The 17,138-nt window shown below is 39.0% G+C and overlaps 1 protein-coding gene across 1 annotated transcript in view; it reads left to right on the top strand.

Moving 5' to 3' along the window:
* The window catches only part of PLCG2 (phospholipase C gamma 2), a 59,580-nt gene that overhangs the window by 30,360 nt on the left and 12,082 nt on the right, over positions 1–17,138 (top strand). Inside the window, 16 exon segments of the mRNA XM_027646710.1 lie at positions 687–788; positions 943–1,061; positions 1,958–2,043; positions 3,004–3,124; positions 3,497–3,665; positions 4,909–5,013; positions 5,221–5,310; positions 5,903–6,081; positions 6,899–7,099; positions 8,365–8,484; positions 9,819–9,999; positions 10,954–11,022; positions 12,245–12,354; positions 13,156–13,252; positions 14,177–14,243; positions 14,505–14,662. Of these exon segments, the coding sequence (XP_027502511.1) occupies positions 687–788; positions 943–1,061; positions 1,958–2,043; positions 3,004–3,124; positions 3,497–3,665; positions 4,909–5,013; positions 5,221–5,310; positions 5,903–6,081; positions 6,899–7,099; positions 8,365–8,484; positions 9,819–9,999; positions 10,954–11,022; positions 12,245–12,354; positions 13,156–13,252; positions 14,177–14,243; positions 14,505–14,662 (1,974 nt within the window).

Below are 17,138 nucleotides of genomic sequence, written 5' to 3'. Positions count from 1 at the left end.
TGGTTACAGCTGTCAGCAGAGGTGCACTGTGGTAATGCCTTGGCCATGGCCCCATTTTAGCAGCTCTCACAAAGCTGCCTGCCTGCATTCCACTCAAAGGAAATTTTCTGTTGAATACAACCAGTTAGATGTCCCGTGCCAGCAAGCAGATAAGGATGGAGGCAGGGACTGGAACTGCCTTCATGGTTTTTTATGATGTTACTTAGCACAGACTCCATGGGAAAAAATTGTGTGAGATTCGCTCGGCACTGCTGAGCTCCAGGTTTGCAAACATGGTTGAAAAGCGAGACCTGCACTTCCTGTATAAGCTTGATACTTTCTTTTTCTCTCAATTGCACTGTGCTCAAAGGACATTCAGATTGCACTTAGAAATGAGAGAGATTATAGTGAAGCAATGTCCAAGGAGCCCAGCTTTTTCCTGTGTGTCAGTGCATATATGTACTTATGTAGTGTATATATTCTGGACCTCCAGTCCATAAATGCACTTACATGGAGATCTTATTTTTCCCCCCTTTGACATCATAAGGGAAACCCTTAAGATATGTGATTACAATAAAATATATTGTATGAGGCAGATGAGAAAGAAGTAAATCATATCTGTAGGTCTCTCTGTTCCTTGTTTGGTTTTTATATTGAATAACATCACTTCTAAAGTTTCTTTTCTACTGTATTTTTATTATCTGAAGGAATCTTGGGCACAAGATCTCAGTAAAGTCCGAGAGCGAATGACAAAGTTTATTGACGACACTATGAGAGAAACTGCTGAACCTTTCCTCTTTGTTGATGAGGTGAGAAAATGGTATTTGTAGTACTTCTCATGGACTTCTCTTTCACAATATTTGCATTGGGTGGCAGGTCCTGTAGGCCTCTCTTGCTACATTGCTGGCCTTCTTTCAGTCTTGTATGGCATAAACGTTTAAATTCTCTCTCTTTGTATTGTAGTTCCTTGCTTACCTTTTTGCAAAAGAAAACAGTATTTGGGATGAGAAATATGATTCAATAGATGTGCAGGATATGAATAATCCTTTGTCCCACTACTGGATTTCTTCCTCTCATAACACGTAAGTTACCAGAAGTCATGCTGTCTATCCCTGTTCAAACAAGCCTAACACCTGTTAGGAGACAGTAAATTATGCCAGAAATGTACTGTGTGGATGTGTGAAACCTTCCTGAAGTGTGATGTAAATGTGCTAAATAGAGTTTGTGGAACTCCTTTTTCCCCTTCTCAGAAGATCTTTGAGGTTTTGAGATATAACCATGCTCAGCTGCCAGAAAACCCAAACCCTGAATCCTGTTACAAAAATAAAAAAGTATTGAGTTGACACTGTTCCAGCCTGTCTGCCTTCAGAAATTTAAGTTACTAAAGGAGCTTCCCCTTTTTTCCAAGCACCAACAGCCTTGCTGAGCTCCTGTCAGCATTAGTTGTACAAAGGATGTGATGATGAGTTTGAACTGTCTTCAGATGAAAGGGATTTGCTCATCTAGCAAAAATGAATAATCAAAAAAAAAAAAAGATGTAAAGAGAGGGAGGAGAGATGAACAAATAAAGTATTGCAGGGAATGCAATAAAGTGGATATGGATATAGCTTACAGGTGAATTTTGAAGTATGAGGTGTGGTATCACTCTAAATACCCTCCACATCCCTCCAACATGATCGTGCCTGAGCATGGTGTGGTTTAGGTGTGATTCAAAGCTCATGATTTGCTCTCTAGAAGCGTGTCAGTTAGAGCCTGTTGATGTTTATACTGAGGCTTTAACCTCCTAGAATTCTGTCCATTCGGAAATCTGATAACATCAGGTTCAGCAGAGTTTGGTTCTTCCATCACAATTTAAAAAAAAATTTTTAAAAAATCAACATATGTTCTCCATTACAGGAGACAGAATATCACCCAGTGAGTGAGTGAGAACTGGGTGAAATGGATTCCCTGTCTTTTACTTTTTCCATTTACTCCTTAGATACCTGACAGGAGACCAGCTTCGAAGTGAATCCTCCACAGAAGCCTACATCAGGTGCCTTAGAATGGGATGTCGATGTATTGAGTGTGAGTAAAGAGCTTGTGGAGTAGTTTGTAACATGCTGTCTGTACAAGTAGTGTCCTCTGTTTACCAAGAAAGAAAAAAGAACTGAAATCAAGAACTAGTTTGTTTTCTGAATTTGAAGTTAGTCATATAAAGAACTCTGATTCCCTGAATTGTTTTTCTTATGGCCCACTATTACCCCATTCACTTCCTCTGATTCTTGTTCCCTTGCAGTTTTCAGAAGGTCTTCCTAAATCTCCTCTCACTGTATACCAAAATTTCAATCTTGAATCTATATGAAAGCTTAGGATTTAAACTGGAGCACTTGTGTAGCATAGATACATAGTTTATTTGCCTTTACTCTAATACAGACAAGCCTAAGACACAGGGATTTTTGTGATTTGGTGCCATTTGTCATCCTGTTTAACTTGCTTGTAAATCAGTTGATGTCTTTTGTGCATTTGTTCTCCGTCAATTGTGAATGCATCTTATCCATGTGCGTGTGTTCCTTATTGAAAAGTTTAACTTTATTTCATGTTATTACTCCAGTTACTTCATAAAACTCGGTGCTATTGCCTCTTCAATTTGGCTGATGCAAAATGCATCTCAAAGTAGAGTTTCAGGGTTAAAATCAACAGAAGACATAAGCTCTCAACTTGCCACTTGTTGAAATTGTATTTATCCTTGGAAAATTATTCTACCCTAGTAGACTAATATGGATTTGCCAGAATTTGTTGTTCCAGATTCCCACATAATAGTGCTTTGGGAAGATTTTATATTGTATCATATTTGTCTTGCTCTTACTTAAATGAGCTCAGTTTCCTCTGTGAGAGATATAAATTCATGTAATGGAATATTTTATTAGAACATTAAAGTCTACGAATCAGTATATAGAACACTGAAGTTTTGGATGTATTCTTTCTACTAGAGTGATTTATGGAACTGTTTGGTCTTTTCCTTCTTCCACTGTTTGTCTTCCCTAGTGGATTGCTGGGATGGTCCTGATGGGAAACCCATCATTTACCATGGATGGACACGGACAACAAAGATCAAGTTTGACGACGTAGTACAGGCAATCAAAGATCATGCCTTTGTTACATCTGAGTAAGCTTTGTGTGATTTTTCCTTCAGCATTTTTTCATAGCCCTTTCTGAACTTATTTTCTCTGTAATCTAGAGCAAAAAGTAATATGAGAATATGAGAACAATGACGTTCCAGTGGTCTTCATTATTGCCAAATGTGGGTCTTCCTGAAGAAGGGGTTTGGGCTAGATAGCTCCACAGGTCCCTTCTGACCTTAGTGATTCTGTGATTGCACATCTCTTATTATGTGTTCAGGTCTGTCTCTTCCTTTTGTCATCTTGTTTGCTTTAGATATTTTCTTTCATCTGGTGGGTGAGGGAGGCTGTTGTCTTCTTGGCCTTACCAGCTGTAATAATAAGAAATCGTCTTCATTCACCTTGTTTTTCTGCATCAGATACCCAGTCATTCTGTCAATTGAGGAGCACTGTAGTGTGGAGCAGCAGCGACACATGGCCAAAGTGTTCAAGGAGGTATTTGGGGATCAGCTTTTAGTGAAGCCTGTTGAAGCCAGTGCAGATCAGCTCCCATCACCAACCCAGCTGAAAGAGAAAATCATCATCAAGGTAGGCTTGTTTTGTGTGCTGGGAGATAAAATAGGAAAACAAGAGCAGGAGCCAGAAATACTACTTCTCAGACTGAAACTGCAGTAGAACCTTTTTGAAAGGCAATATTAGGTAAAGAACCTGAGGGTTAGTAAAACAATAATCACTTTTGTCCATGCTTCAGTTTTCTGGCTAACAGTACTGCAACCTCTGTATTAAACTTCTGAACAGGAGAAATAAGAGTAGAAAGGTATAAGCATCCAGCTTACGTCACTTTGGAAATAGTAGCATGCCATTATAAGGTGCAGAAGTTCTTTGCTAAAGTTTTTGGGTTTTTTTTTGTTTCCTCCAGACTGTTTGTTGTTACCTTGCAGAGCACAGAGGGGACTGGCACAGGCACATGATTAATAACATGACAGATCTGATTTAAAGGGAATTGCAAACTCCTATGACTGTGCACAAGAGAACATCCATAACACTCAGTGCTGTCTAAAAGTGCACTGAAGAGTCTTTAAATAGATCAACACCTGCCAGTGAGCTGGTTGTGTTGTTTGGCTTTTGTTTGGAAAATGTTGTCAGTAAACAGTCAGAGGCAACTCCTGCTTTACTGGCCTGTGAGGTTTTTCAGATAAACCTGTCAAATTGAAATCTGCCAGCAGTAGGCTATGCAGAACTGAATGTGGTTGAGAACTAGATATGAGACAATTAATCTCATAATTAACTGCAGTTAAGTAATTGATATTACCTGTGGCCCCCTGAGATACTGGCTTTTGTGAGAACTCTCAAGAATGTAGAGCTTGACCTCTTTTTCTCACGAAAGATTTCCCTTGTGCTCATTTTTCTTGTAAAAGAGTGAAATCCCCATTCATTTTAATTCCCTGTCTTTTCATTTTGTTTTGACTTTTTGTTCCTTATGTCCTGCTCTCTGCAGAAGGATTCTTGTTTTATCCTTATTTCTTGGTATGTGTCACTTCATGTTTTCTGTTCTCTAAAGAGTGGCAAAATCTTATAAAACTAGTTGTTTCTTTATTGCTTGAATTATACCTCTGCTAGTTTCTTAACCTTTATTATGAGATCTAAATTTTAAAGAAAGAAGTTCCAGCCCTGGTGTTCCTTGTAGAATAGCTGCTGTTATGGGAATGACAAAGTGTCTGTGCAATTACTTCCAGTAATACTGAGTGTTCTGAAACTTTAAGAGCAATTATACTATGATTCTCTGCAAGTGTATGAATGTGGTGGGGTTTTTTGTTTTTCTATTTTTTAGCACAAAAAACTGGGGCCAAAGGGAGACATTGATGTGAACTTGGAAGACAAGAAAGAAGAAAAGAAGCAGCAAGGAGAACTTTACATGTGGGACACAATAGAACAGGTGTTATTTCTGACATTTGCTGGTTTGTTACTCAGTTCTGTAATACTAGAAATTTGCATGAATTTTCTTAATATTTGTGTTAGTAATATTGCCAGTTGAACAGGTGTGGATGAGGGGAAGAAGGTATTTTGTTTATTGTTACACCTTGTTTTGACATTGTGGTTTCCCTCTTTCTTGTTAATGGTTTCAATGTCTCCCAACTTTCAGAAATGGACTCGGCACTACTGTGCTATTGCTGATGAAAAGCTTTCATTCAGTGATGATATAGAACAGAATGCTGATGAAGATTCATCAAAGGTGATGGCTGTGTTTTATTGTTTAAGCATGTTCTTTTTATTCTCTCAGATTGTTTCAGTGTCTACACATGCATATTTTTTTAACCCAATGTTGAAATTGTAGAGGAGCCATGTGAGATAAAAAGTGGGGAGATAAAACATTTATAAAAGGGACTTTGCCAAGGTTAACTCCAGTTAACTCTACTTCTAATTAAATAACTTTTTCCCTTGGTTAATTGAGGACTTTCAAAGATGAGTACAAAGACAATGAAATGCAATTTTGGTACTTATCTGCTAATGATGATGTGTGCACTGCCAAAGTCTTTGGAGTATTATTACTGTTCTCAAACTAAACAGCATGAACTAATGTTTGTTGTGTTACTAACCCAGCACACCTCTTACAGGGGTTCATTTCCCTTTTGCAAAGTGTTTGCCACAGTTGAGCACGTGGTGCTTGGTAAAGCAGGGTGACTATAAAGGTGGTTGTCTGGAGAGCTCAGGCCTAGGAAGAGCTGAAATCCTGAAACAGGAGATTGTTTTGTCAGGAGCAAGTACTTTGTTTCAAAACTGTAAAATTAGAAGTGCATTATAAAAATTCTTATTTTCTGGTCTAGGAGGTGAAACGTACTGAACTGCACTTAAAAGAGAAATGGTTCCATGGGAAAATGAAAGGGGGGAGAACAACTGCTGAGAAACTGCTCCAGGAATATTGTGCTGAAATGGGTGGCAAGGATGGGACATTCCTAGTAAGGGAAAGTGAAGCTTTCCCTGATGATTACACCTTGTCTTTCTGGTATGGTGATTGTTTGTTTTATGGCATTGCACAAAAATGTGTGTATTTTTAAAATATGCATTTATAGCTGAGAAGAAATAGGAATAATACTCAAATGTTATGGATGGGATTGTGAAAGACTACTTTCTAAATTAAGCTTGAGCGTAACATGGCACATTTTGGCAGAGTAGGCTTTATTTGAAGTGTTAGAGTTGTCAAGAGAGGACTGACTGGCTTGATTCTTCCCCCAACCCCCAACTTTTTTAGTGTTTTGGCAGGATATAGAATTTGTTATTTCCTCAATGAGTGGGCCAAAATTAGATCTTTTAATTTAGAGATAAATTGCTGGTTTCTACACTGAAAAGGTAGTCTCATGAGTGTACCTTTGTTGTCAGAGATTGATCTTTTCTGTGTAAGGATCCTCTAGAGGGACAATAATAAAGATTTTGAAGTTGGTTTTTTTGGTTGTTTGTTTGTTTTCATAGTCTGGGTTTTGTTGTTTTTTGGTGGTTTTTTTTTTTTATTCTTCTGGTTGGGCCATTATGAGGAATAGTGTCAGATGGATTTCTGACTCAGAGAGCTGTCAGAGCAAATTTTGCAGAATAAGTTTATGACAGATTTTAAACAATTGTCAGTTGAAAACTATTATTTTGGTCCTGTAGTCTCCCTTGTCAGCATTTTTGTCGTTTGTTTTTTTTTTCAGTTGTTTTACGAGATGACACTTGCCTCTTCACAAGCTCACCAACTAGTTGACCAGGAACGGGTGGGGAAGGGCTTCAAAAGAAGAAAATCTGTTATAAAACCTGTATTTTCCTTATGCCCCCCTTCACTTCTTCAGGAGGTCGGGGAGAGTCCAGCACTGCCGGATCCGTTCCACAGGTGATGGGGACACTGTGAAGTACTACCTGACAGACAACCTCACCTTTGACAGCATCTATGATCTCATCCAACACTACAAGGAGGCCCATCTGCGCTGTGCTGAGTTTGAGCTGCGCCTGACTGATGCTGTGCCTAATCCCAGCCCTCACGAGACTAAAGAGTACGTAGAGCAGAAGGCAAGCACCGTCGTTATGTCTGTGTCCTTTGCCTCGTTTTTAGCTGGTCTTGGATTTTTCCGTAGAAAATTCCCTGGATTCAGGAGTGCACTTTAAATATTGCTTGTCCCTGGAAGTTGGAGGAATGAGCATCCCTGAAAGACCCCGAGTAACACCACTGACTTTGTGAGGACTTGGTACAACAAAGAGTAGTCACTGGAAAGCAATTTACTAGCAGCAACTAGGAAAATCAGTGAGAACTGTAATGCCGTGGAAATGTGCCAATTCCTTCTTTGTCTGCTCAGTGTTTTACAACACCCAGTGGGTTGGATTAGATATTTAGTAGTTGGCTGTGGTTTGGCAACTAAGTGGTCATGGTCTGTGCCATCTGGAAACTGTTATTGGGGCAGTGAGCCCAAACAGTTACGTTTTCCTAATCCTGCCCTCCACCTCACCCCTGTCAGAGCTGGTTAGGCTGACTTCACCCCCTGTGGTAGGAACTAGTACAGCTCGGTGTTTGTTTCCAGCTGGTGTTTGCCTGTCGCAGATCCTGGGCAGGGCTTGCCCTTGTTTGCTGACAGAAAACTGCAATCACTGCCCTTTGTTCTGTTGGGTTTCTTTTACAGTGAGAAAAGTAAATCTCTTATGCGTGTAAAATACTGATCTGTGACTAAACTTCTTCTTTTTTGCCCTGCTGGGATCTGGGAGTCACTGAGCACCCAGAGGTAACTTTGGAAGCCAGTGAGAGGGGAAGGTAGAGTTTAAGGGTTAGACTTTCCTGCTTTTCTGAATAAGGTAGGGATATACTGCCAGTATAAGTGGCCACAGCTTCACTGAAGGCATGTTAGAGTCAGGATAGGTCCATCCCTACAGAGAAGATAAAACCAAGCACTAAAGAAAAGAATTCAAATGCCTGGTGTCTTTCTTTTGTCTATGTTTGGACTTTACCTTAAATCTGCTGTGTCAAAACTGAATCAACTCCTGAGAATGGAATGGCAGACTAAAAGCAGGATCCAGTGCCTTCGTTTCAGGAAGAAATGTAGATTTATGTTTTATGATTTGAGATAGACAAGGTGCTTTCTTCCAAAATAAGATTCCATGCTCCAATGTTTTGTAAAAAAATGCTGTCATAGGTGGCAAGATGGGGAAAATCTAATTTTTCTTACAATGTCTGAAGCTCTATTGTTAATAATGCTGTCTGTTATTCTCTCTGAATGACATCTGACAAGCCTTGTAATGCCTTGTCCATTTTGGTTTTTATCTGCTGTAGTTGGTACTACAGCAACTTGAGTCGGGGCGAGGCAGAAGACATGCTCATGCGAATTCCTCGAGATGGAGCCTTTCTGATTAGGAAAAGAGATGAACCTGACTCATTTGCCATGACTTTCAGGTAAGAAAAGGACAGGTAGGCCCCACCTAGTAGCCCAACAATGTTCTGGTTTTTCTTATTTAAAAAATAATGATCTTTTTAGAGTCATGGTATTCTTGCTTTCAAACTTTGAGTAATTAGCTTTTGAGTAATCGATTTGTGCAGCAGCTCCAAGAATGGGGATGTGTACAAGAGTTAATTTGTGACTGGCATAAACTTCTATGCTTTTATAAAGGCAGTTTGAGCACCAGCTGTCCCTTTCTACCCATACAGAACTGTGCATAACCCTTCTTCACTTCTTTGACACTCCTTGCTAGATGGTGTTATTTTGAAGTTTCCTGTGGTGCAGGTTCATCAGTGATTCTATGTCCTTATGCCTTAGAAATCCCGACCTGTTATATAACTGAAAAGAAATGTCAAAGTGAAATTGTTGGCTTTTCTCACTAGGGAAAACAGTTTTGAAACTGTGGCTCTTGTAAAAACATTAATAAAATGTAGAGAATTGTGGTGTTCTCCATCGTGCCTTCAGATCAAATTGCATTTCTCTGAAAATGGATAATTTAATAACATACAAAATTGCTCATTTATATGCTTATTGTGTATTGAAGATGTCCAAAATTCCCCAGTCTCCTATGTACTTTAGATTGAAGCTTTCTGCTGTTACCAAGGTGGATATTGAAGTAACTGGAGCTGCAGCATCTCAATAAAAACATTTAACAGTGGGGAAAACAAGAAGTACCAAAACTTCAGCAGCTTGAAAAGGGGTCTTTGTGGGTGGGATGGTTTCAGAGGATGGTTTTACCCTTATCTATGGAAACACAAACCATCTTCTCTAGGTGGGATGGTTGTCAGTGGATTGTTTTGCTGTTATCGATGCAAACACAAACCTTGTGTTCAAGCCCAAGAGATTTCTTTTTTCTTTCAAAATTGATTTCTGTAGTTATCAAGATGATTATAAGGAAGAGACAGCTACTCATTTTGAGGGGAGTGTGTCTGGTGCTTAGGGACAGTGGCAGAGCAGCAGCAGAGCGTTCCAGAGGGACTCTCAGTCTGATCAGAGATATTTGTGTTAGTATGAAGGTGACAAAATACCTCTCTGTAGGGGAAAAAATACAGAAATGTAATCCAAGCAAAACCATGGATTTGTCCCAGGGCTCTGTACGTTGTAGAAAAGCAAGAATGGTTTTTTGTGAATTTAATCAGGCAACTGTAATTCGATTTGAATGGGAGAGGCTTTGTTAGGGGGAGAAATCATTTCACATGGTTGAGATGCACGAGGCAGCTTTGGTCCAGTGCGCACACAGCCCTCACCACGAGCACCAGCACCTATCACAGCACCTGCCCTTGTCCCGCAGGGCGGAGGGGAAGGTGAAGCACTTCCGAATTCAGCAAGAAGGTCGTCACTTTGTGCTGGGGACCTCGGCCTACTTTGAGAGCTTGGTGGAGCTGGTGACATACTACGAGAAGCACCGGCTGTACAGGAAGATGAAGCTGCGGTACCCGGTGACGGAGGAGCTGCTGGAGCGCTACTGCACGGTACGGGGGGGCTGGTACCGGGGGCCTGCGGGCTGGGGTTCAGCCTGGCTGAGGTGGATCGGCCTGGGGGAGCTCTAACAGGTAGTTTTCTGTGAAACTGAGATGACTTCTCTTGCAAAGTCTCCCCAAGAAATCTATCCATTGACTAAACCAGGAGCCTGAACATTTAGCTGAGGAGAGAGGTCTCCTTTCTGGATGGATGTGTTTCGTTATGAGAAAGCTTTGCTGAGGCTTTTGGAAAACCTGAGGCGCTGTCTTCTCTTCTCAGATATATATCTGTGGGAAAAATGCATCTGGCATGTTTGAGGAAACCAAAACCTGGGGATTTTGTTTCCTCTGGGGAGCCTAAAAGGGACTAAAAAAGATTTTTAGACCTCAGGATTTTTTATAATGTTGCCTATAGCAAAGGTTCTGTGTCTTAGGTCCAGGTCCAGATGGAATCACAAGGACAGAATAAAATGAAACAGATGACCATGTATGTTGTTTTAGAATTTTTATCTAATAGTGAAACCAATACTAGTACTAAAGTACTGTAACACAGAAATCATGAGTGTAGGTGTTTCTTTCCTGGTTCTACACAGAAGGGTACTCACAACCAAAAAGCTGTTTGACTGATTAAGAGATACCTTTGTGAGATATTGCTGTTTCATGGGGTTTTACTGTTCCTCAAACTGAGGCACAGACAGATTAAAAAACAAACTTGTGTTCAGGTATGTTCAACTACAGAAATGAGCAAAACATAGGTATCTGGCTTCCCTTCTCTTCTGTTTGCCTATGTATGGTCAAAAAGGTGGTTTCTGCAATGAATGTTAAGTACTTTTATATTATTATATAATATAATATTATATAATATATAATATATCATTAATTATTATTAATTAATTAACATTTAAGCACTTTTATATTTTTTGATTTCTGAAACTTCATTTGTTTTTTTTTTCTTCTTGTTTTTAGGAAAAAGATATTAATTCTCTCTATGATGTCAAGATGTATGTGGAACCCAGTGAAATCACCCCCACAGTGGTATGCTTAAAGAAAGTTATTCACACTTACTGTAGACTTCTTAAAATTATGAGACTTGTTTGATTCCTGTTAGCAGTGATGAAAAGGAGAATTGAAAGCATCAGGCTGCTTGATCATGGGGGACTGGACAGCAGAAATTTAAAGGGTGTGACTTTTTTTTCTAGTCTCTAAAAGTTGTACCCACACGTTTTCTCATGTTCAAATCTGTACTGATTCATTCACAATGGGAATTTGGGCACTTTTTGCTGTTGAGCCTGTGGAGACAATTTGATTTGGCTTATGCAGGTGTGTGTCCCCAAATTAAATACCTGTGAGAAGATTCAGTTTGAGAAGGCCACATCTTTGTGGAAAGAAAGTACAACAAATAAACCTAATTTCTGTGCCTGTGGGTGTCTCTACACTGTTACTTGTGTGTGCAAAATCATCACATTTCCATCATCAAACATGGCCTGAATGCACAAATAGGTGCAGAGTATATTCATGTGCTTTCTGTATAAAAATGGGGCCTTTGGTTTATTAATGAGTTATTAAAGTTTGTCTTCTTTTGAGATATAGATACTGCTTTAAAAACAAGTGGCACATCAAACATTACTTGTCTGTAATTCCTGCTAGGGCCTGCCTACTTGTAAATTCTCATAAAAACCACCTGCTTGTAAATTTTGTGAATGTAATAATTCTTTTTAGTATTTTTGGCCAATGAATTTGCATTACTGCTGAAGAATTTGGGTAGCAGGAGTAAACTCAAGATAAGGGAATTGCTCATCCTGCTAAAACTGCCTGTCTTCATAAAGGAAATGTGACCAGCAGGATAGCTGATGTGGTTTTGAAGTGAAGGTTTTGTAGGCATCTAAACCTACAAACTCCAAATGCTTATGAATACATGGGTTAAAAATAGAGGATTGATATTTCACTGTATGGGGTTTCTTATTTTTATTCTGGTTTTATGTTATTCTGTAATTATGTTTCAGCACCCATAAAAGAAAGATTCTTTGGTTTTTTTGTTTTCTTTTTTTCCTGAGCTGATACTTGAAGAATAACAAAGTAGTATCACTTGCTTCCACCAATAGATGTCACTCTGGAACTTCTGTATTTTGTTTTCTAAGCTTCATCACAACAAAATAATCATCTTCCCCCTTTTTTTTTTTTAATTTTAAAAATTGAATTATTGATTATTTTATGACCTGTCCCCCTAGATGACCCCTTTGCTCTGTTTCTCTTGAAGCCTCAGAGAACAGTGAAAGCCTTGTATGACTACAGAGCCAAAAGGAGTGATGAACTGAGCTTCTCTCGAGGAGCTTTAATTCATAATGTCACAAAGGAAACTGGAGGCTGGTAAGGACAAAGATTCCTCATGAGAGAACTTCTGGTGACTTACTAGATGGAGGAAAAAAATGAGCTTTGAGTAGTAGTTTAAAAAAACTGCCAGTTGTCTGATTGCTGCTTATTAACTGTGGCCTTATAAATCTTAATGCCAGTGTATTAAAAAAAACTCACAAAACTCCCTCGTCCTCAAGTCTCCTTTCATGTCTTTTCCATTTTTCTATCCCACAGCAATAACCTCAGCCTGCAGAGCCTCCTTTTCCCAGTGTATCCAGTATTTTTCCTTTACTACCTTCATCCTTCCCAAACATTTGTGTATTCTGGGGAGTCGCTCACCCATTACCACTGTAGTCGTTGCCCTGTTTCTGTCCTTGCTCTGCTAAGCACTTCTGAGGAATCAAACCCACCTTTTTTAGTTCTCTATACAGTCTCCTTTCATAACAGGTTTTCTTTTCTAGCTGGCTTGTAAATTGCTTGGAAAGCTTGGGAATCTAATGTTTCCCTGTAGTTTCTACAGGGTAATCAACCACATAATAGTATTTTTAGTACTGGAGGGGGAAAAAGCCTCTTAAGTCATTAATTGCAGTTTACAGTAACTGTAATCCCTTTGAAATCATCTGTTACTACAGTTAATGATCACTTTGTTAGAGCTTTCAGCTACTTCATCATTTATATTTTGGTGATAGCCAGCTAGACAAACTACTATGGGGTATTAATGACAAATTTCTTGGGGATTATTGCTTCATTAATGGCCTATTGAAGTTCTCAGCTATTTTTTTTTTTCTCTCTCTCTACTTTTCTGTTTAAATTCAGGTGGAAGGGGGATTATGGAGAAAAAATCCAACATTATTTTCCATCTAATTATGTTGAAGACATGTCATCTGATAACTCTGCTGAGCTTGAGAGTCAGGTGAGGGTTATGGTTTGTCCACTACATTTCCTTGGCTACCTCCTGGAATTGGAAGTCTGGTTTACAGACTCACAACGCTGCATGCTGTGTCTGAGAGAACACAGAACAGAGAGATGAATGTATTCTTCATTATTCTCTGCTGCTGAATATTTTTGTCAGAATATGTTTTCGCTCATAGAAAACTATTTAAAGAGACAGCTAATTTGGTGAGGTTTCAGAAGATTATGATGATTTCCTGTTTATGAAAATCATACCACTTCAGATTTTTCAGATAGTTTGGTTAAACAATAACATGCCTGAAACTTTTAACTAGTTTTCCTGTATAGTTACTGTCTTAATATTTGCAAATAAGAAAACTATGTGTCCAAACAGATCTTACAAACCATTTTCCTCTCCATTATTAAGTTTTTATGCATGACTAACCCTATAGTGTTTGTCAAAAGTATCCAAAATATATGGTCCAGTGTCTTGGACAAAGAGCTCTTCAACAAAAGAAAACAGAATTTCACAATAATCAGTTTTGACATTTTTGAGTTTTAAAAATAAAACACTGAATTCTTTTGTTGTTCTGAAGCGCTTCCAATGATTTTCCAGGAGTCTTTGGAGGAAAACACAAGTATTAGATTTCCTCCCTCCAGGTCATTGTAACCTTAAGCAGACTTAACAAATGAGCAGTTATGTTAGGTCAGAAGCTGCACTCCTCCTTTTGACTACTCTCACTGAAGAGATTTGCATGTGTTTATCAAAACAAGACGTTTTTGATATGGAAACAGGCTTTTAAAAACAGGCTTTTAAACCTTACAGTGGGCATGCTTTCAGTGAAACTGAGGTTAGATTTAATGGTGCATGTTTATTATTTGTTAATGTCCTGTGCATGTTGACTCAAGAGAATATTTAGGGTGAGAATCAACTCATGTTTTTCAGATTATTGAGGACAACCCCTTAGGCTCTCTGTGCCGTGGCATTCTGGTGCTCAATACGTACAATGTTGGTATGTATTTTCTGATGCTCACATGTGGACTCTCCTGAGCTTTCTGTGTTGAGTAGATTCTTTTATGTTTAGAAGGAAAGATTTAGAAAAAAACCCAAACAAAACCCCACAAAAACCTGAACCCTCTGCTTGTATTAATTTAGCCAATGCAGTTTATACATTGAAATTTTATAACACTGTTGCCATAGATCAACAATGGCAGTTTAGAAAAAGAATTGTTGGATTTCAGTATAAATTTCTTGCTACTGTATTGCCTAACAGTGAAAATGCCACAAGGGAAGCACAAAAAGCCTTTTGTGTTCATTCTGGAACCCAAGAATCCCGAAGATCCTTGTGTTGAGTTTGCAACCGATAAAGTAGAAGAACTCTTTGAATGGTACCAAAGTATCCGTGAAATCACTTGGAAAACTGCAGAAGAGGTATTGAGAAAAAATTATTCCTTGTTGTTTTTTATGATGTACTGCTATAAATTTACAATAGTTTTTGTCTTTAGCTGCTCTATGCTGCTAAATGTTGCTAACACATGGTCCTTCATTCTCATGCACATTCCAGTTTTCTGTACATTCTATCGACGCTGTGACTCTTGTTCCATAAAATCTTTGGGGAATGGTGTGTGAATGAGCATTTTATGTAAATTTATGTTAACAGGAGGTTTTCAGCAGAGTACTGTCTGTGTTGCACCCTGCACCTCAGTGAAGGTGCTTAGTAGGCCAAAGTAGATACCTTTACAATGTTACATCTGGTTACACTGGTTTGTCCTGGTGTTAAGCAGCAGAAACTCAGATATCAGACTGTTCTGTTCAGAGTTGTGAATTCACTGGTGAGTATGTGTGAAATCTGAGCTGCCATTCCCTAAACTCTTCTTAATCCTCTTTACTAACTCTGCTTCCCAGTGAGTGCACTGATAGGGAATTGTTTGGCTAATTATTTATTTGTAACTAATAGGCATGTTCTGGATTTCCCAGAATAGTAATATTTCCAAATATTTACCTACAAATTCAAGGATTCTGCCAAAGTTTAGCTTCTATGTTCCTCTACTAACACTTAAAGACATTTTTCAGGACTTGCTTTTCCTGTTCTGATGCTCTAATTTACCTCCCTGTTGTGTTTTCTAGTACTTAAGAACTCTTTTACGTGACCAAAAAGTCCTTAAAATGGCTATGCTTTACTATACTCTTTCCTTTGTTGCTTTTATTCACTTTTATTGTTAAGTGGGTGATATGGCTGATGGAAAATGAGTTTGAGTATCATGTTGGCACATGCTGTTTATCTGTCATATGGAGTGGTAATGCTCTGGGGGTCGTCCTAATCCTATTTATAGCTGGCAAGTTGATGTCTCAAGCAGAGAGCTGCAAATTCAGCAAGGGGAGAAGCAACAGGCTGTTGACCTGTTGTTGTGGGAGGAGAGATAAGGTTCTTGTGCCAGGCTTTCATTTAGAAATAAAAATGAGAAGAAGAGAAACATGACCTAGAAGAAGTGTCTCTAAATTGAATGTTTTTTATGGTACAACAATGGCTCTTCAGGAGCTTGGCAGCTTTTTCTCTCTCTGTACAGTTGGAGAAGTATTAAACACTCTGTGTTCAAAGATGCTTCAAAATTCGATCTTGTCAGTTGGGAGGCTTCCCTCACAGCATGGCCTCTGGAAAGTTCACGTGATAGACTGCTGCATGGGGAGGGGATAAAGATGAGGAAAGGCCCTTGTTGCCAGTACAGTTAACAGGCTGAATTTTGGGGAAGGAAAAGGCATAGTGAGTTAACACTATGCTGCAATGTGATACAGGTTTGGTTTTTTTTCTAAATTAGTTTGGGTTTAGGCAGTGTCTGTTATACACAAGAAATAAAACTAAGCTTCATGTATCTTGTCACCTCTGCTCAATACTGACCCTTGCCATGCTCCCAGGAGTGGTTGTTAATTGTCAGCACTCCTGCTTGGTTGTCACTAGAGGGTTATGTCTAGAGATGAGTAGAAGTGATCTTTTGCTGTTTGGAGCTCTGATTAGTGTTAAGCAATGTCTGAGAAACTGTGGTGGATCACTGAGTACAATGAGGTTTCTACAGCTTTTCCCCAAGGTTATTTCCAAGTCTAAATACTGTGTTCCTCTTTGCTTTTCTTAGACTTCAGTGCATAATCTCTGTTTCAGTGAAACACTGTGGAAACTCATGCCTCTCTAGTTCTGATTTTCATTCCTCTTATGTTTGTCCTGTTGAGGGAATTCTTTCAGAAGGCTTACTAATAGCTGCTGCTTCATCATCTCTTGTGCCAAATCACTGTTCAGTATGGGACTCTTCTAATATGTTTTATCCTGTAGTAGCTTCTTATGTCTGAAAAACCTCCAGCCCAAATGTCTCCACTCGGGACATGTCTTGCTGCTTCCAGCAGTTCCCAGTCTTTGCTGGCAGAGAACATTGCTCAGCTTCCATAGAGCAGGTGCTTGCAAATGTGGAAGTAGATAGTGGGTTTAGTACTGGTAATGTCAACAAGATTGCACATGATTTTCCACACAGAACATTATTGGTTTGGTGCACAAATAGAAAACTACGGGAATGGTGCTCACAGGGTTTGAATTTAGCTGTTTGGGAGTTACTAGCAAGACTTAAGTTCTGCTCAGAATTTTAAATAAATACAGAGACACTTCACTACCCTTTGCATTTTTTTCTGCATACATTTGCATTTATATGAGCTATAGAGTTAAGAACATAACTAAAAATAAGTTGAGTAGAGCCACATTAAAAGAAAAAAAAAAAGTTGCCAGGATTCTGAGCAGGACTGATCAGGGAAGCAATGAAACCCTTGCTTAAAAAAAACCCCAAAGAACACCCTTCTCCTCCATAAAAAACCCCCACAAAGCACATCCCCAACTAAAACCCAAAACCACTTGGTTATAACCTGTTCT

Source organism: Corapipo altera, unplaced genomic scaffold (assembly GCF_003945725.1).
Source record: "Corapipo altera isolate COAL_440 unplaced genomic scaffold, ASM394572v1 62, whole genome shotgun sequence".
Classification (NCBI taxonomy): domain Eukaryota; kingdom Metazoa; phylum Chordata; class Aves; order Passeriformes; family Pipridae; genus Corapipo; species Corapipo altera.
The sequence above is the reverse complement of the archived record's forward strand: the minus strand, read 5'-3'. Positions and strand labels throughout refer to the sequence as shown.